This window comes from Euleptes europaea, chromosome 2 (genome assembly GCF_029931775.1).
Source record: "Euleptes europaea isolate rEulEur1 chromosome 2, rEulEur1.hap1, whole genome shotgun sequence".
In the NCBI taxonomy this organism is placed as follows: Eukaryota; Metazoa; Chordata; class Lepidosauria; order Squamata; family Sphaerodactylidae; genus Euleptes; species Euleptes europaea.
Genome location: NC_079313.1, coordinates 129153932 through 129175116, shown reverse-complemented (window position 1 = coordinate 129175116; position 21185 = coordinate 129153932). Strand labels below are relative to the sequence as shown.

The following is a 21185-nucleotide window of genomic DNA, read 5'->3' as shown; positions in this document are numbered from 1 at the left end:
ACGAACCTGAACCAGACTGTAGGTTTGTAAGGTGCTGATTCTAATGCTGTCTTTTCAAAATATTCCATGTAAAAGTTTGCTATTACTGGACTGAGTGGACTTCCCATAGCTACTCCATCAATCTGTTCATAAAATTCTTGATCCCATAGGAAAGATTTTAGATTTTTAAGATGAGATGAATGTGTCAGAAAAGACTGCTCTCTTTTTTTTTTTAAACAACAAAAGGGACTGGGTGAAGTTAGTACCATTTCCCTACACGCAACATAAAGCTGAGATACTTATTATCTCAAATAAGCCCCGGTGACATCTGAGAAGTCTCAACATTTATTGGCTTGCCAGCAGTATGCAGAATGAGGCAGTTCTTCTCTCTCTGCCTGCCTCTCTCTTCCATGCACACTTTTTTTTTCATGCTCTCAAAGTCCTTTTTTATAAAATATTTAGTGCAAGCTCTCCGGAGGGCTAGATTGCCTTTGCCATAGACCGGATGAAGCTTTACAAGGCTGCTGAGAAAGATATCTTGCCACGAGAGAGATCGATGGAGAGAGAGAGAGAGAGAGAGAGAGAGAGAGAGAGAGAGGGAGGGAGAGAGGGAGATACCCCCCTCCAAAACTGGAATGATGCCTCCAAGATCTCACCGGTCGATGTCAACTTTGGGCAGTGTTGTGGTATGTCCTTGAAGCCGCCAAGACTTTCAAATGTGAAAGGGGAGGGGAGCATTTGGTGTGTTATTAACAATTTAATTGGCACAGCAGTCCTGAACATCATCTATACTCCATGGAATATGGTGAGAGGTAGCTTCAGGTGAATGAAAGAAACCAACCCCTCGACGCATCTCGGTGCCGTGTTGGCAGCTGCTCAGCCTTGTTCCTTTGGATGGTGCACCAGGTAGTAGGATTTGTGAAAGGCCTCTACCTGAGACCCTGGAAAACAGCTGCCAGTCTGAGTAAACAGCACTGACCTTGATGGACCAATGGACAGACTCTGGATAAGTTAGCTTCATAGGTTCACAACACAAAGGTTAAAGAGACCTCAAGATGATTAGAGAGCCAGCATGGTGTAATGGTTAGAAGTGGCAGACTCTAATCTGGAGAACAGGGTTTGATTCCCCACTCCTCCATATGAGTGGCGGACACTAATCTGGTGAAGTGGGTTCATTTCCCCAAGCCTACATATGGAGCCTGCTGGGTTACCTTGGGCTAGTCACAGTTCCCTCTGAACTCTCTCAGCCCCCCTACCTCACAAGGTGTCTGTTGTGAGGAGGGGAAGGGAAGGTGATTGTAAGCTGCTTTGAGACTCTGTAAAAGATAGAGGAAAAAAAGGTAGAGGTAAAGGTCCCCTGTGCAAGCACCGGGTCATTCCTGACCCATGGGGTGACGTCACATCCTGACGTTTCCAAGGCAGACTTTGTTTACGGGGTGGTTTGCCAGTGCCTTCCCCAGTCATCTTCCCTTTACCCCCAGCAAGCTGGGTACTCATTGAAAAGATAGAGGAAAGCGGGGTATAAAAACCAACTCTTCTTCTTTGGCAGTGTCTGTCCTTAAAAAAACAACAACTAGGTAAGCCAAGGCCATCTGGATTTCACCTGATTAAATCATGATTTTGTGCTGTGTCAGATCTGAGTAGTCTAAGGTAGTTTTATATGCCTGCAGAGACAACCTTTCAAACATGCCTTCCCTGCTTCCTAATAGTACTTCCCTTCTTTCTTTTTCTCACTTGTCCTTCTCTCTCCAGTCTTCAAGGTGGGTAGCCATGTCAGCCTGCAGTTAGGGTTGCCAACCTCCAGGTACTAGCTGGAGATCTCCTGCTATTACAACTGATCTCCAGGAGACAGAGATCAGTACATCTGGAGAAAATGGCCACTATGGCAATTAGACTCTATGGCATTGAAGTCCCTCCCCTCCCAAACCTCGCCCTCCTCAGGTTCTGCCCCCAAAACCTCCTGCTGGTGGCAAAGAGGGACCTGGCAACCCTACCTGCAGTAGAAAAGCAAGATTCAAGTCCAGTAGCACCTTTCAGACCAACACGATGTCCAGTGTGTAAGTTTTTGTGGCCCTGACCTGGATGGCCCAGGCTAACCCAATTGTGTCAGATCTCGGAAGCTAAGCAGGGTCACCAGTTGGCTGTGACTTGATGGCACTTTCCACCACCGAGCTTTTGAGAGTCAAATTTTGACTCTTGAAAGGTGAGACCCTGGAAATAGTGTTGGTCTTTAAGGCGCCACTGGACTTGAATCTCTCTGTTTCTTTTTCTGTTAATTCACACATTACATGCTTCAGTCACTCCTTAATGTCTCTCCCTTAATCTTCACACATTCCTTGACATATCTCTCAATTTCCCCTTGCCCTTTGCATATTTCAGCACGAGTGTGTGATTTTAACCTTTTTTTTTTTAAAGGCGAGCCTTTCTATTTCAATGGGTCTTTGAATATTTGGATAGTGGAATTCTTAGAGGGAAGACTCTCCCCCATCATTTCTCCCCATTAGCTCAATGGGATTGATGGCTTTTTGTTCCGTCTCACTTCGGCATTTTTCACTCTTTCGTGAGCGTGGCGCTTAAATCAGCCTGTCGCAAAACGGGCTCCATTTAATAGTTTTTTATGAAGTGCAGTCCAATTATCATTATCTTCCTTAGGGATCCATTCAATTAAGCACAGCCATAATGAATGAATGGACACGCCACTTTGCAACCATATTTACATCCAGATTAATGGGGACCAGGTAAGATAGCTTTAAAGACATCAGTAGTTTTTAAAAAAGGTAAAGATAAAGGTCCCCTGTGCAAGCACCAGGTCATTCCTGACCCATGGTGTGACGTCACATCCCGACGTTTCCTAGGCAGACTTTGTTTACGGGGTGGTTTGCCAGTGCCTTCCCCAGTCATCTTCCCTTTACCCCCAGCAAGCCGGGTACTCAGTAGTTTAACACACTGCTTTTTGTTGTTGTGTGTTTTTGTGTGTTTTTTGTGTTTTCTTTTTTCTTTTTGCTATCTTCAACATTAAGAACATAAGAACATAAGAAAGGCCATGCTGAATCAGACCAAGTTCCATCAAGTCCAGTAGTCTGTTCACACAGTGGCTAGCCAGGTCCCTTTAGGAAGCCCACAAACAACAAGAGAAATGCAGCAGCATTATCCTGCCTGTGTTCCACGGCACCTAATATCATAGGCATGTTCCTCTGATCCTGGACGGAATAGGTATGCATCACGATTAGTATCAATTTTGACTGGTAGCCATGGATAGTCCTCTCCTACACGAACATGTCCACCCCTCTCTTAAAGCCTCCAAGTTAGGCGCATTTGGAGAGAGCCAGCCATTTTGGTGGGTAGAGTTCACCCCAGGGTGAAGTCAGATGCCATGTTTAAAGTGAATCATGAGCAGAATTGGTGGTGGTGGAAAGTGTTGCCAAGTCGCAGCCAACTTATGACTACCCTGTAGGGTTTTCACAGTAAGAGAGGAACACAGCTGAGAGCCAGCGTGATGTACAATCACCTTCCCTTCCCCACAACAGATACCCTGTGAGGTAGGTGGGGCTGAGAGAGTGTGACTAGCCCAAGGTCACCCAGCTGGCTTCATGTGTAGGAGCAGGGAAACAAATCCAATTCACCAAATTAGCCTCCGCCGCTCATGTGGAGGAGTGTGTGTGTGTGGGTCAAATCCGGTTCTCCAGATTAGAGTCCACCACTCCAATCCACCGCTATGAACCACTACACCACCATTCTTTTTCAAAAGCCCTTAAACATTTTTCTGAATTCTACTCTCTGCCAGTGTGAAGGAGCTCACGAGGGCTGTTCATTCAAAAAGTATCTCTTCCCTTCTCAGTGGGGTCAAACCTTCTTCAAATAGTAGACTGACTTTTGAATTGGTTCCCGTGACATTGGTGGCCCGCCCTTCCCATGCCATCCGACCTGGGTCATCCGCACTCTTTGGCTGCCAGGGAAGACTTGGTTCACCGTCCCATCTGTCTGTTTATTTGTCCTCCACGTGAGGTTCACCTCCCTTTTATTTTAGGCTCCCACCTGACAAGTGTGTTCCGTTAGACAGCATTTAACACACTGTTGGATTCCCCAGTTCACAACCTTTTGCTATATGATGATTTGAAAATAATTCGTCCTTAGCTCGCTTTAATAAAACATTTCAGCAGGAAGTATAGTGATAGAGTTTATAATTTAGAGGCATTCCCTAATACGTAATAGAGTTACGGAATGGGCAATTTGCGGACATGTGAGGAAGAAGAAGAGTTGGTTTTTACATGCCAACTTTCACTATCACTCAAGGGAGGATCAAGGCGGCTTACCATCACCTTCCTTTCCTCTCCCCACAACAGACACCCTGTGAGGTAGGTGGGGCTGAGAGAGTGTGACTAGCCCAACGTCACCCAGCTGGCTTCGTGTGTAGGATCGGGGAAACCAACCCGGTTCTCCAGATAAGGGTACAGCGCTCATGTGGAGGAGTAGGGGATCAAACCCGGTTCTCCAGATCAGAGCCCACTGCTCCAAACCACCACTCTTAACCACTACAACAACTATTTTTTTGCTGAGTCTTGTTCAGTGACAAAGTCAACAGCGCCAGCCTTCCATTGGTTGCCTTTCCAAGTGGAAACCCCCTAAACCAGGGATGCAAATTTGCCTGAACCACGGATAAAGCCAGCGGAGGCAGTTTCCCATCCTTGGACTCTTCAACTACCCTCCCCTCTGACTTGTCCAAGAGGAGCTGATTCTCCTGCCTCAGGGTCCATGGAAGTCCTCAGCCAGCTTGGGAAAACCCACTTTGGGGGCAGCTCCTACCAGCACCCCTCCCGTTCGCTCTTCCGAACCTTGCCCGTCAAGTCTCCTGCTGCCGGCTGCTGACCGGCTGTCAACGTTTCCCTCGACTTCTCTGATTCACCCATGGCCGCTTTCCTTCTGCTCTGAGGACGTGTCAAAGAAACTCGGAAACTTTTAAAAAGTCTCCCTGCAGCCTCCGAGCAAAAAGCCGCCTGAGGTGTTGGAATGAAACAGGCAGAAATGCTGACAGGGAAAAAAAGGAGGGAGGGAAGGCCCTCTTCAGCGGCGTCCCCTCCTTGGAAGCGAGAGCTTTTTGACGCATCTTAGAGCGGCTAAATGAAAGAGAGCAAGCTTTGACGCCCCAAACTGGTACCTCCTGACACATCAGATTTTGGCACTACAGAACCTCAGGTCTCAAAATGTCTGACAGGCTGCAGTTAAGTGGGTAACTGGGGAAGTGCAAACCCCTCTCTCATCTCTCTGGCCCCTCACTTTTAGGCAGCCAATTCATGTCTGGGCACTTCCAGCGGCACTTAAAAGAATCACAGAACTGTAGCTTAATGCAGGAAGTCCAAAGCGAAAGCAGCCCTGGCACACGGTTGCCTAGCCTCGGATAATCGCTCGTGAGGAAAACCCACCACTCCACTGAGTAAGGTTCCTTTGTTGAACCGTTCTTACCTTTAGGAAATTTTGCCTAAACGTTCAACTGACATCTCCGTTCCTGGAACTTAAGGACATTAGATCCAGTTTTGTCCTCTAGAGCGGCAAAGAACAAATCTTTGCCCTCTTCCATGTGAAAGTAGTTCAAGTATTTGAAGAGAACCATCCTGTCTCCCCCCCCCCTCAGTCTTCTCCAGGCTAAACATATGCAGCTCCTTCAACTTCTCCTCATAGGACTTGTTTTCTAGCCCCCACCCCCATCTTCACTTCTTTTCTCAGTTAGAGTTTGTCAACATCCTTCTTAAAGCGTGGCACCCGGAATAGATTGTAAAAAGAGAGATTCCACAGGGGAGTAGCAACAGACAGGTTGTGGGACCTAACCCTTCTCCTATCTGTATCATTATCATCATCATCATCATCATCATCATCACAGGTTGAATATCCCTTATCCAGACATCCAATATCTGGACTGACCCGAAAACCGTACTTTTTGAGCTGGCATTCAAGATTGACTCACGGCCCCCAGTAGCATGCCAATTTGCTTTCTGATGGTTCATTGTGCACAAAATTATTAAAAATATTGTTTAAAATTACATTCAAGCTATGTGCATAAAGTATACATAAAACATAAATGAATTTCATGTTTAGATTTGGGTCCCATCCCCAAGGTTTCTCATTATGCATATGAAAATATTCCAAAGTACAGGAAGATCCAAAATAGGACCGCTTCTAGTCCTAAGCAGTCCGGATAAGGGATACTCAGCCTGTATTATTCTCAAAATTTGCATGCTGGCCCTTATAAGGCGACTAACAATTTAAAATAGACATGATAAAATCATATTACAGAACGTTATAAAAAACCCCGGACTACAGACCTGTTCCTTCAAGAGGAGTGAAACCCCATCCAGAACGGGTGACGCCTTAAATCCTGGGTCAAACCTTCCGGCTACCGGTAGCATTTTCATAGCACTATCCCTAGACCACCCCACCAGTCGCTTTCCCTCCAGCTGAGGCTCCGAGCCCATACGTGCCACATCGAAAGCAGATAGCGGCCACAGAGAGCTCGCAGACGAAAATCAGCATGCAGGTTAGTCAGTTCCCACCCTTGCATTGCTTTTCCTGTGCAAATTACCCATCTCCAAATAAAACGGGTTGAGGTTGTCGGATGTGCACCATCGTACCTACAAGACCACCTCTCATGGCATGCCCCCCAAAGAGCGCTATGCTCTACATATAGTAATATGCTGGTGGCCTGGTGGAATAGTCTTCCTAGAGACATCAGGGTCCTGCGGGACCTTAAGGAGTTCCGCAGGGCCTGCAAAACAGAGCTATTCCACCAGGCCTACTACTGAGGGCAACCACAAGTCTATCCATTGTTGCTGGCCTCCCCATCCTCCCCCCCCTCACCCATTCTTGGTAACTGTGGAGGGTTATTCTGCCAAAATCCGGTCCATGGTGGCATCTGGGCTGTTTTAAGGCCACCTTGTTTATGGTTTTATAATACAGTGTTTTAACTGATGTTTTATAGTTTTATGTATTGAACACACATGATCACATGAAGATGCCTTATACTGAATCAGACCTTTGGTCCATCAAAGTTAGTATTGTCTACTCAGACTGGCAGGGTCTCAGGTAGAGGTCTTTCACATCACCTACTTGCCTAGTCCCTTCAACTGGAGATGCCAGGGATTGAACCTGGGACCTTCTGCATGCCAAGCAGATGCTCTACCACTGAGCCTTGGCCCCTCCCCCTGAGAGGGTTGTTACCTGCCTGAGCCCATCTTGGCTGGGAATGAGGGCAGGCTATAGATTTGGAAAAAACAAACAAACGGAACGTCTAACAGTTCCAGGCTTACCGTGTTATTAAACAAGTTTTAATTGCTAGATACTCTTGGCATAAATAAACTTACCCTGGTGGCTGCACATCAGCCTACTCCGATCACCCAGTGATGGGCAGGGTCCACATGAACGCGCATGTCAGAGCCCTTGCATGAGCAACGCATCGGGACATGAATGGCAGCAAAAGCCCTGGTGCTGTTAAACCAGTGGTCGTGTTCGCTTGGATTTATTCTGAGCTCTCACCTCTCTGTCGAGTCCAGCCGCCACCGTGACGATGTCTCCCGTCTCGCTGTTAATGGTAAACATGTTCTGCGAGGGGCTCTGTGGGGTCTGAGTCACAATCCGGTATCTCACCATCCCATTGGCTGTAGTGCTGTCGTCCGCATCATTCGCTGTTACTGTCATCACGTAGGTCCCTTCGCACAAGATGGAAACGGCACGTTTTAATGTGACATTGGAATGTTTTTAATGTGACATCAGAATCGAGGCACATTTCCTGTCAATTCTGTGACGTCAGAACTGGGGCGCCCATCTTTCCCAGTATGGCAGCCTTTTTCCTCGGAGGTTATGCCTGTTTCATAACTCCAGTCACACCAGAAGAACCTTTCACATGAAGCTGCCTTATACTGAATCAGAACCCTGGTCCATCAAAGTCAGTATTGTCTACTCAGACTGGCAGCAGCTCTCCAGGGTCTCAGGCAGAGGTCTTTCACATCACCTACTTGCCTAGTCCCTTGAACTGGAGATGCTGGAGATTGAACTTTGGACCTTCTGCCTGCCAAGTAGTGGCTCTACTACTGAGCCACGGCCCCTCCCCTTCACTGGGTTGAAGTCAGAACAAAATCCAGCAGCACCTTAAATACCAACCATTTTTTCCCCAGGATATCAGCTTTTGTGAGTCGAAGCTCCATCAGATAACACAGCTACCCACCCAAAACTAGGTTGAAGTCAGACTCTAGAATAATTCATAGGCTGGAATGAAAAGTTGGCAAAGACCATTATTGGGATGAGCAGTGATTGTGTGGTGTAGTGGTTAGAGTGTCAGACTAGGATCTGAGAGACTCCGTTTTGAATCCCCACTCTTCCATGGAAGCTTGCTGGGTGACCTTGGGCCAGTCACACTCTCTCAGCCTAACTTACCTTGCACAGTTGAACACATGAACACATGATGCTGCCTTACACTGAATTAGACCCTTGGTCTAATTCAGGTGTTCAAGAGTTGGTTTTTATATGCCAACTTGCTCAACCACTTAAGGGAGAATCAAACCGGCTTACAATCACCTTCCCTTCCCCTCCCCATAACAGACACCCTGTGAGGTAGGCAGGGCTGAGAGAGCTGTGACTAGCCCAAGGTCACCCAGCTGGCTTCATACAGAGGAGTGGGGAAACCAACCTTGATCGCCAGATTACCATCCACCGCTCATGTAGTGGAGTGGGGAATCAAACCCAGTTCTCCAGATTAGAGTCCACCACTCCAAACCACCGGTCTTAACCAGTATACTATGCTGGTATACAGTGTATTATATAAACACACAATCCATGTAAAAGCCTACACTTGATTTTTATTTTGATGTATGTTAAGTAATTCTCCTGTAATTCTTACATGTACAATGCATGTACAGCTGAATGTGTGATTTTTAAAATTTTAACTTTATTTTAAAAAAAACCAAATACAATACAAGAGTCTAGAGCAAAAATTAGAAAAAGAGGAGAGTTGGTTTTTATATGCCAATTTTCTCTACCTTTTAAGGAGACTCAAACCAGCTTACAATCTCCTTCCCTTCCTCACCCCACAACAGTCACCTTGTGAGGTAGGTGAGACTGGGAGAGCTCTAAGAGAACTGTGACTAGCCCAAGGTCACCCAGCTGGCTTCATGTGGAGGAATGGGGAAACCAACCTGGTTCACCAGATTAGAGTCTGCCGCTCATGTGGAAGAGTGAGGAATCAAACCCAGTTCTCCAGATTAGAGTCCACCGCTCCTAACAACTACACCACCCTGGCTCTCTACTAAATACATCAACAACAAAATATACAAACACAAACTAACTGTACATTCTAGACAAAAAAAGAAGAAGTTGAATGTGTGACTTAACCCCCACTTCCCAGTTTCATACGTAGAATGAAGTCATGTTGTCTCTTTCTTACAAACATTCACACAGGTTATCTGTGTGTTCAACGCCACATGTGAACAGAGCTCCCATTTTAAATAGATTTGGGCTAGACCGACGCTATCCCATTCCTGAATGTCCCTGTTTTCCCAATGTGGGCTCTTCAGTTCTCTGACTGCCCACGTCACGTCTGCATAACTTGTGAGACCCCTTCTCAATTGCAGCTCAGTACCCCCATGCCAGAGCCTGTCACAGGCTTGATAACCCCTTTTGTGCAGCAGGCAGCATGAACGCTCAAGGCTTATTGAGGTCCTAGTGGGCCAACATGCATGGACATGGTGGGTCACAAGTTGCGCCGGCTTCGCGTAAGCCTTAACTGAGCAGATCCGTCCCAGGAGCCTGTCAAAGGCAGCTTTTAGCAGGTGCTTAGAGAGGCTACAGTCAAGCTGGAAACCTTTTCAGTTCATCGATCAAAGCTTTGACAGTTCTCATGTTAGTGGAAAATGTCAAGGAGCTAACACTGATCAAGATCAACCAACTTTGGAAGGGAAAAAAATAAATGTTTGCCATGTCAATTCTTGGAATTTAAGAAGGTCATTTATCACTGCACAGTCAGGTTACTCTCAGGAGTCCAGGGAGAAGAATAACAGTCCTACAGGGAGAGAACTTCCTGTGTACACCGACACAGGAAAATACCCAAGTGAGCAATTGTCATACTCTACTCACATGTGGCAAACAATCCCAACCAGAAGTGCTCTTGAAAGAAAATAAATATTGCCACATTTTTAAAGGTGCCCCCCAATAAACCTTGTCTCATGCACAATGAGATTTCAAAATGAGATGCCATCTCTCACCGGGGAGTGCCAAAGAATGTGCCCAAATGAGGCCATCAGCCTGAGCTTGCAGTGCCCACAGCAGTTAAGAATGAAAAATGATCGATATAACTGGGGAGAGAAAAGAGGAGGGGACAGAAGAGGGGGAAGGGAGGGAGGGTGAGAGAAGAAGAAGAAGAAGAAGAAGAAGAAGTGTGACTAGCCCAAGGTCACCCAGCTGGCTTCATGTGGAGGAGTCGGGAAACCAACCTGGTTCACCAGATTAGCGTCCGCTGCTCATGTGGAGGAGTGGGGAATCAAACCCGGTTCTCCAGATTAGAGTCCACCGCTCTTAACCACTACACCACGCTGGCTCTCTGACCTGCAATGTGCTGAACACATATGGGAATTTATTATCTAGAAATATATTTCCTGAACGAAAGGAAAACACAAAACTGTACAATGCAGAAAAGTGAATCCCTCTGAAGTTCTAATGCCTTTGAATAGCAGTCACCAAAGGTTTTATTTTTTACAGTTCCATTATTACAATGCCATTACACCAGGCTAGGGTAAAGGAAGATTGATGTTCATTACTTAGCCTTAATGCATGTTAAAAGAGAGAGGTAATGGGGCATTTATCACCTGCCCTCCCCCCTTCCCAAATCCCCCCTTCCTTTGCTCTTAATGCCTTCAAGCTTCGTACAACCTTTTCCCAACATTGCTTTTGTCCGAAGCTGTGATCTATACATAAAACGATGATAATTACTCTTTACAGACCTGCCCCTTGCCGGTTTATGTTTATAAATGGATATTATTGCCAAATCATTAAAGGTTGGTTAACCTTCTCAGTATAATTTCTGACCTACATGATAGTTAATTTAATCATCCCCCCAATAGAAAAAGATTGAATCATTGCAGGCAGAAATGTAAAGATGGCCGTATCATATTAGATCTTCATTAACCTGAGTTAATAATGGCTTTGCACGGAAACTTTCCCTTCCGGCCATTTCCCCTCCTGAATATACAGTACTTTGAAAGAATAGGTGTCCTGTATTAGGGGAGAAGACAAACATTTGGCAAATTCTGACATCATGTAGACGTACATCTAGGACCAATTCCAGAGTCCTCCAGCTGAAATAGATGTGAAGGTCACACTGGATGAGATGGAGATCATGCAACTTAACTTGCATGCAGGTCTCAAATTATACTGAGAAGGTTAGCCAACCATTAATGATTTGGCAGTAATATCTTTAAAAGCTACAGTTCAGGAGTGGAGGGCCTCAGTTCAGATCAGAGACATGAAGGAAAGAGGGAAGGGGTCGAACCCTTCATAAGAAAAGTCATGCTGGATCAGACCAAGGCTCACCAAGTCCAGCAGTCTGTTCACACGGTGGCCAACCAGGTGCCTCTAGGAAGCCCACAAACAAGACAATTACAGCAGCATCCTGCCTGTGTTCCATAGCATGTAATGAGGCATGCGCCTCTGATGCTGGAGAGAACATAAGATTGTAAGAAAAGCCCTGCTGGGTCAGACCAAGGCCCATCAAGTCCAGCAGTCTGTTCACATGGTGGCGAACCAGGTGCCTCTAGGAAGTCCGCAAGCAAGACGACTGAAGCATTATCCTGCCTGTGTTCCACAGCACCTAATATAATAGGCACGTTCCTCTGATCCTGGAGAGAATAGGTGTGCATCATGACTAGTACCCATTTTTACTGGTAACCATGAATAGCCCTCTCCTCCATGAACACGTCCACTCCCCTCTTAAAGCCTTCCACCTTGCATGGTTTCACATAGCAAAACTGCCCCTCCCATTCTTCTATTTTTCTTGAAGGGGGAGAGAAAAGATGGTTTCCCATCTTTTTGCCTGTCTTTCCCCCCTAATAACAGCAGGGCAGGTTTCCCACAAGGGAGGTGAAGACTTAAACCCCCTCTTCCAGTTCCACCCCATACATGGCTCTTTTACAAATTGAACCCTCATGAGCTTATAGTATATGTTTGTGGATCTCCCAGAGATTCCCCCTTTTAACTCTCAGATAGCAGGGAAGCTAGGCGGTGCATACTGTGCTAGAGTAGATGGACACAGCACATAATGGCATCTCCTGACACATTCCTTCAAAGGCACCTCTGACTGTGTCGTGACACATAAGAGACCTTTGCGCCAGTTTTCAGGAAACCTTTGAGAGTTTACAGAAAAATCAATACCACATCAGTCAGGTAACTGATACAATGGAACAAAACACCCAGAGGGGAGCAGTGATAGCTGAGTAGATGGTATCTGAAACAACTTAGCAGACATGAATCATAATGGTATGGAGCCCTGAAAGGGTCATAGGTGGGACATCGTCTCACCCAACTCTTTCCTGGGCTCAGGTACGAACCTGTTTTCAGTGCCCTGGAACAAATGAAGAGATTATAAAGACGACAAGTGCTTCTGAGCATATGAAGGATGCATCTCTTACATTCCATGTGTAGTAGTCCACTACTATTCAGTAACCACCCACAGCACACACCTGTGTGTTTCCCTATCTTGCCAACCAGGTTAGCCTGGGCTTTGGAATTTCATAGAATCATAGAGTTGGAAGGGACCACCAGGGTCATCTAGTCCAACCCCTGGCACAATGCAGGAAATTCACAACTCCTTCCCCCCTACACCCCCAGTGTCCCCTACTCCATGCCCAGAAGATGGCCAAGACACCCTCCTTCTCATGATCTGCCTAAGCTCATAGAATGAGCATTGCTGACAGATTGCCATCTAGCTTCTGCTTAAAAACCTCCAGGGAAGGAGCACTTACTACCTCCTGAGGAAGCCTGTTCCACTGAAGAACCGCTCTAATTGTTAGAAAATTCTTCCTAATGTTTAGATGGAGACTCTTTTGATTTAATTTCAACCCATTGGTTCTGGTCCGACCTTCTGGGGCAACAGAAAACATCTCAGCACCATCCTCTATATGACAGCCCTTCAAGTACTTGATGACCCTGGTGGTCCCTTCCAACTCTATGATTCTATGCTCCTTGAGAATTAAAACAATCATGCAAACGAGAAATCAGGTGCATTCACAGGTTCCATTTGGGGAGGGGTGGGGGAAGCTCATCAAATTTCATACCTGTGCTTGGCTAGTTTACCTATCCTTATAAACAATGAAATGGCCCATGTGCTATCTGACTTGTGGCAATGTTGCCATAGTTATCTTGACATATACTGAAAAGTAAAGGCAACAAAACTCTTAAGGTATACTCTATCTATCTATCTATCTATCTATCTATCTATCTATCTATCTATCTATCTATCTATCTATCTATCTATCTATCTAAGGAATTTCATCTTGAATATATCCAAGCATGGGATTTTAAGCTTACCTGAGAATCTTACTCCCCACCCCCACTTTATAATGATGCCTCTAAGTGCACGGAGCATCTCTTTCACTCCCCCCACCCCTCCTCACACACAGGAACATTATATATGATTGTCTCAGTATGGCAGGAGGAAACAGAAAACAAATAAGAATTCACATTCAGGTCTCAAAGAGTTTCTGGCAAGAAATCAGAAGTGCCAAAATTGCGCCTAATCATCATCATCGAAATAAATAGGGACATGTGTAAGGCATCACAATGAATGAAAATGCCTTACATTCTTCTTGCAGATGTGATAAAACAAAATATATAAATAAATAAACATGGTAAGCTGATCCCAGTGTAGGGAACACTGCTGGTAATGGTGTGGGGGTGGGGTTGCTATATTAAGTCTGTAGTAGTTGAACCAAATTTCAGTCTGTTAGCACTTTCTTAAAGCATTTTGCAAGCATCTTGCAGGGTCTTGGCATTCTTGCAGCAATAGCTGCTGCCTCGCATGGGCTATGTTCGGAACAGGTGAGATCAGGTGGGCTTCGTCCTCCTGATGCCACTGTACTGCCCTAGTGTGTTTGTGTTAAGTGCCATCATGTTGCTTCCGACTCATGGCGACCCTATGAATCAATGCCTTCCAAAATGTCCTGGCCCTGGAGCATTTAGTAAAACTTAGGAAGACCTTCACCCTGACCTAGATGGCCCAGGCTAACATAAACCCATCAGATCTCAGACGCTAAGCAGGGTCAGCCCTGGTTAGTACTTGCATGGGAGACCACCAAGGAATTTCAGGGTCGGTACACAGAGGCAGACAATGGTAAACCCCCCTGTGAACATCTCTCGCCTTGAAAACCCTATAGGGTTGACATACGTCATCGCAACTTGATGACAACACTCTCCAATGTGTGATTTTTGATACACTACGAAAGAAATGTAGTTGGGAAGGCTAGAATCTGAATCTCTGACGGCATCCAAAGGAGGAAGTTGGCAGTAGGAGTGTGAAAAGAGGATTTAGCCTCAGTTTGATGCTCTATTTATTTATTTATTTATTCAAATTTATAGCCCGCCCTCATTCCCAGCAAGCCAGTCTCAGGGCGGGTAACAACCTTTAAAACACATAAAGCTATCAAACATTAATAAAACATAAATAATATCAATAAAGCATCATAATAAAACCGAAAACAGGGGGCCATAAATTTACCCAGATGCCATAGGGTTGCCAAGTGCCCAGTGGGGGTGGACAAAACCCCGCCAATCCACCAGGCTGCCCGACTACCAGCTGAGAGTCGGTGGGCAAGCATGCACATGCGCCTGCATGCCACGCCACATCACTTCCGGTTTACACCCGGAAGTGCTACATCGCAAGGGGCCTTTTGTACTCAAACTGGGAGTTTGATCTTTCTCCCCCCCCCCCGCGCACGCCTTCAGGGGGCTTCCCTGAAGACGCGCGGGGGGCTCTTTAAAGAGATCTGCGCCTTCCAGCTGGAAGGCGCAGATCTGTTTAAAGCCCCCCCCCCGCACATCTTCAGGGAAGCCCCGTGAAGCCCCACGGGGGGCCCGAATTTTCCCCCGAACTCCGGATCTCGCGCCGAAGTTCGCGGATCTGAAGTGGGGGAGTTCGGACTTCAGCACGTCCCGAATTTACACAGGCCGAATTTTGCCGAAGCCGAACTTTTCCGAATTTTTTTTTCAACAGCCCTACCCGCAGGTACGATGGTCCCAGACCGTGTAAGGCTTTAAAGGTCAAAAACAGCACCTTGAACCTGATCTGATGCTCTAGCTGGAGCCAGTGCGGTTGTTTCAGCACTGGTGTTAGATGATCTCGCGGCAAAGACCTCGTAAGGAGCCTCGCTGCGGCATTCTGCACCCGCTGAGGTTTACATCATTATTATTTCTTGATTACAATGACCTTTATGAAGTCGATGCTACATTAGAAGATTGGGGTCAGCGGCTGGAGGTTGCTGAGCTACAACTGGCCCTTCCATCCATGCCAGCTAGGCCCCTTGTTACCAGCTCCAGAGGAAAGGGGAGGTGTGGATTGCCAGCATCCACTATTCTGGGCAAGGGTTGAGTCATGAGGCTTTGGTGTGCTTCTCCTTATCTCTGGTTGCTGTGGCAGAAATTATGGACCAGGGCTCGAAGAAGATAAGTGGAGCACTATGCAAAGACTGCAAACAGCTTCCAGAAAAGTTTCATTTGCACCATGCGCTCATTATCATAAACAGAATTCTTAGGGTTACCAAGTCCCTCTTCGCTACTGGTGGGAGGTTTTTGGGGAGGAGCGGGGCTTCAATGCCATAGAGTCCAATTGCCAAAGCGGCCATTTTCTCCAGGTGAACTGATCTCTATCGTCTGGAGATCAGTTGTAATAGCGGGAGATCTCCAGCTACTACCTGGAGGTTGGCAACACTAGGAATTCTAGGCCGAAAGATGCTGGGAGTTCCATGAATGAATCTCTAGAGTGGTTTTGTTGATAAGTAGCAACTCTAACCATCACCCCCAACTGAATTGGGAAACGACATGGGGGGAGGGGATGAGGCAAATCTTTGCCAAGTAACATTTTAACAATTACAAGTAGCTGTATTTGATCCAGTGGGTTGGAGATAACAGATTATCTGATGGTTAGGTTTGCCAGATCCGGGTTGGGAAATACCTTGTGATTTTAGGGGTAGGGTCTAAGGAGGGTGGGGCTTAGGGAGGGACTTCCATGGGGTATAATGCCATAGAGTACACCTTCCCAAGTGGCCATTTTCTCCAGGGGAACTGATCTCTGTCACCTGGAGAGCAGTGGTAATAGCAGATCTCCAGCCACCACCTGAAGATTGGCAACCCTACTTATGGTGTTTGCATGTCCCTACCAATGCATCAAAGAGAAGGACGGGTGGTGTGGGGTTGTGTTGATAGTCATGAACACACATGAAGCTGCCTTATACTGAATCAGACACTTGGTCCATCAAAGTCAGTATTGTCTACTAAGACCGGCAGCGGCTCTCCAGGGTCTCAGGCTAGGGTTGCCAACCTCCAGGTGGCAGCAGATCTCCTGCTATTACAACTGATCTCCAGCCAATAGAGATCAGTTCCCCAGGAGAAAATGGCCACTTTGGCAATTGGACTCTATGGCATGGAAGTCCCTCCCCTCCCCAAACCCCGCCCTCCTTTGGCTCCCCCCAAAAAACCTTCCGCTGGTGGCGAAGAGGGACCTGGAAACCCTATCTCGGGCAGAGGTCTTTCACATCACTACTTGCTTTGTCCCTTTAACTGGAGATGCCAGGGATTGAGCCAGGGACCTTCTGCATGTTAAGCAGATGCTCTACCATTGCATTACTAATCCATGAGGTGATGTCACATCCTGACATTTACTAGGCAGACTATGTTTACGGGTGGTTTGCCAGTGCCTTCCCCAGTCATCTACACTTTACCCCCAGCAAGCTGGGTACTCATTTTACCGACTTCAGAAGGATGGAAGGCTGAGTCAATCTTGAGCCTGAAACCGACTTCTGTCGGGATTGAACCCAGGTCGTGAGCAGAGCTTCTGACTGCAGTACTGCAGCTTACCACTCTGTGCCATGGGGCTCTCTCAGCAGCAGTTACTTAACAATAAAAATGAGAGATCTATTTGTGGATTTCCCAGTGTTGTGAGAGAAAAGCCACCAATTGGCCCGGACCAACTGTTTCCTTGCTTTAGCGCAGAGACCTAACGCCCGACCCACATTCTGGCACTCCAGTACAGGAGCAGCCTACAGAATCAGACCATCTGGGATGGGATCCTGCAAAGAATAACACCCACAGGTGGCAAACAGCAGCTGCCCTCTGAAATGGCGTCCAGCAGAAATCCAACTGGCAGCTCCTGCTGTTCTCATCATCATATGTTCCAACCGTCAAACGTATTTTGACCTTTTACGCAGCTTACCTAATTAGTCAAGGATGCCACTTTCTAATTGCCGGCAACACGGGATTCTCGGCCTCATAAAAGCCACACAGAGAGACACCCGAACGAGGAGAAAGAAAACATGCTGGCCTAAAGTGACGTTCTTAAAGACAGCAGGAGGAACCCTGCGGTGGGCCACGGAACTGGTACTTTTCATGTTGGCAGACTAAACCACAGGGAGGGGCTATGGCTCAGTTGTAGAATATCTGCTGGGCATGCAGAAGGTCCAATTTCAATCCCTGGCGTTTCCAGTGAAAAGGATGAGGTGGTACGTAATGTGAAAGACCTCTGCCTGAGACCCTGGAGAGCTGCTGGCTGTCTGAGCAGTCAATACTGACCTTGATGGATCCCAAAGACTTGATTCGGTAGAAGGAAGAAGAAGAAGAAGAGTTGGTTTTTATATGCCAACTTCCTCTACCACTTAAGGAAGAATCAAACTGGCTTCCAATCACCTTCCCTTCCCCACAACAGACACCCTGAGAGGTAGGTGGGGATGAGAGAGTGCAACTAGCCTAAGGTCACTCAGCTGGCTTCATGTGTAGGAGTGGGAAAACAAATCCAGTTCACCAGATTAGCATCCGCCACTCATGTGGAGGAATGGGGAATCAAAACAGGTTCTCCAGATCAGAGTCAACCACTCCAAACCATTGCTCTTAACCACTACACCAGGCTGGCTCTCAGTTTCATCTGTGTTCTTGTGTGTTCACTTAATTCAAACGAATGAACCTTTTTTGCCATGGAGGTTCGTAGGGTTAACTTTAATGGGAGAGGGCAGCTTTTCCATGCATAGAGTATCGTGACTGGCTAATGTTGCAAGATGAGACAAATCAATTGACCATCCATTGAATGGAGGAAGTCAGCTTATTGCCTGACCACAACAAGCCCCCTACACCGACCCATTATGCTCTTCTTATAAAACTGACCTGGATGGACCAGACTAGCTTGAGTTTATTGGATCGAAGAAGAAGAAGAAGAAGAGTTGGTTTTTATATGACAACTTTCTCTACCACTTAAGGGAAACTCAAACTGGCTTACAATCCCCTTCCCTTCCCCACAACAGACACCCTGTGAGGTAGGTGAGGCTGAGAGAGTGTGACTAGCTCAAGGTCACCCAGCTGGCTTCGTGTGTAGGAGTGGGGAAACAAATCCAGTTCACCAGATTAGCCTCCTCAGCTCTTGTGGAGGAGTGGGGAATCAAACCCAGTTCTCCAGATCAGAGTCCACTGCTCCAAACCACTGCTCTTCACCACTACACCATGCTGGGAAAGCAGAGTCAGTCCTGGTTAGTATTTGGATGGGAGACTATTGAGGAAGTCCAGGGTTGCCAAGCAGGGGCAGGTAATGGCAAACCACCAACCCACCATATATTCCCATACAGATGGGCTCCAAAACATTTCCCTTCGGATACATTTTTTTTAAAAAAAAAAGCATATTCCACTTTAATTTTTAATGGGAATGGCTGGGAGTTAATGGTCAAGGGTTGGGGGGAGTCACAAGTAGGCCTCCGAACCCTTTAGGGCTGGACTCTCCAACTTTGTTGAACCTGTGGTCACTTGTGGAATGTTGAGAAAGGGCAGTCGCTGCCACCACAAAACGGCTGCCCCAGGGATGGGATTAGGGTTGCCAGGTCCCTCTTTGCCATTGGCGGGAGGTTTTTGGGGCAGAGCCCGAGGAGGGTGGGGTTTGGGGAGGGGAGGGACTTCAAGGCCATAGAGTCCAATTGCCGAAGCGGCCATTTTCTCCAGGGGAACTGCTCTCTGTCGGCTGGAGATCAGTTGTAATAGCAGGAGATCTCCAGTTAGTACCCGGGGGTTGGCAACCTAGATGGGATCAATCACAAAACGTTGTGGGAGGTACCACAAAACACTATGAAGTTCCAAGGCAAGCATTGTTCTATTACAGGACCAGGTGTTTCTCAATGGGCAGTCCTTATGGATCCATAGGCAATGGACGTTAACTCATGGCTGGGATGTCATTGGTTTGTCCCTGTTATGCCTCATGCTTTCGCATCCCCCGTTCGAAAAAACGAACGCATGGAGAGAGACTGCCAAGGGGGCAGCACTAAGCCCTTCTCACGTACAAGCAGCAGCAGCAGCAGCCACCCAAAACAAGCTCACACAACAACGATCACTACTCCACTCACCACCACTCTCACCAGCACCGCCATAACTCTTGAAGGGTGTTCTATGCATGAAGAAGGGGTGCCAGAAAAACCTGCCACCGCTGTGTCTCCACCACCCATTGCCCAGGCCTTCCCACTGGCCTGGCCATGACAGTGAGGCTCCTTGTGCTCCTCCACCCCGTCGGCCCCTGTTTTGGAAGGGTCCCAGAGGTGGGTGGAGGCGGCGGCTGGAAGCGTGTGGTGAAGACGAAGGCGGTGAGCAGAGCCTGTCGAGGGGGCGGTGAAGGGCGCAGGAAGGAAGGGGAGTCAACCCACCTGCTGAAATGCACCTGCGAGCACTCCCAATTACAGCGATTCTTTATCTTAAATCGGAACAACACTAAGATTGGAAAACCAGATAAAGTTTCGCAACGGGAGTGGGTTAGTCTCACAGGAGGGAGACGTCCATGTGTTCGGACAAGGGAGATTCGCTACATTCGCGGGAGAATTGCAAGCCAAAACAGCCATGCGTTTTCACCCAATGTCTCCTGAGCGCTTCTGAGACACTTCTGACACTAAAAAGACAAAGAGGAGCCAGGGTTGGCTCTTTGCTTTGGGGAGAGGCAGGGTCTGGAAGAGGTTGTGCCTCAGTGGGAAAGCATCTGCTTTGCATGCAGAAGGTCCCACATGTAATCTCCTAGCACCTCCAGTTAAAAGGACAGCATACTATTTGGTGTGAAAGACCTTTGCCTGACCCCTGTAGAGGCACTACCATTATATTTTGAACACTCATTATAGAATCTCATTATAGGAGTGTTCCACCACTGTATTATATTACACTTTGAATACTCTGAATACCCGGTCAGAGTAGCCCACAGTAAGTCTCAGAATAAGGCAGCTTCATGTGTTTGCTTTCAGTTTCCAAAGAAAGGGGGTAGGCTTCCTCCCTGTCTGGCCACAAGAAAAGTTTTCTAAATGCAGAAGGCAAAAGGCAAATGCACTTTTAGGCTGTATCAACAGAAATATAGTGTCCAGATCACGGAAAGTGATGCTATTGCTTTACTCAGCTCTAGTTAGACCTCACCTAGAGTATTGTATTCAGTTTTAGGCATACAATGTAGACAAGCTGGAACGTGTCCAGAGAAGGGCAACGAAGATGGTGAGGGGTCTGGAGACCAAGTCCTATGAGGAAAGGTTGAAGGAGTTTTGTGTGTTTAGCCTGGACAGGAGACGACAGACAGGTGATATCAATCTCAATTATAAAACCCCTCTCCCTGCCAGATCAGCCTTCAGGAGAACACGAAGGGCTTCATTCTCTGAGTCCCAAACTCTGATAAATTCTTAAGTGGCCCTCCTCTCCCCTTCTTATTGCCAAACTTGCTCTCCTGCCCAAAAGGGATGTGCTGCCACCACTTTAAAACACAATTCCAGCTTCTTCTTCGGCAGCAGCCACCTTTAGCCCTTCTCCTTTCCAAAAATAGTTCCTTTTCTACAATCGTACCTGTTTCTCCCCAGACAGCTCTCAAGGGAAGGCAAATGCCATCTGAGCAAGCAAGTTATGATCAGGCACAATTATTTATCAAACGCATTTAGAAACCTGCCTTTCCATCTGAGAATGGGTCACCAAGGTAG

General features: G+C 47.0%; 1 protein-coding gene across 1 annotated transcript in view; it reads right to left on the bottom strand.

Moving 5' to 3' along the window:
- CDH4 (cadherin 4) overlaps positions 1 to 21185 on the bottom strand; it is an 880207-nt gene that overhangs the window by 158853 nt on the left and 700169 nt on the right. Inside the window, exon 7 of the mRNA XM_056844901.1 lies at positions 7504 to 7676. Coding sequence (XP_056700879.1) covers positions 7504 to 7676 — 173 coding nt within the window. The remainder of the gene's footprint in view (positions 1 to 7503; positions 7677 to 21185) is intronic.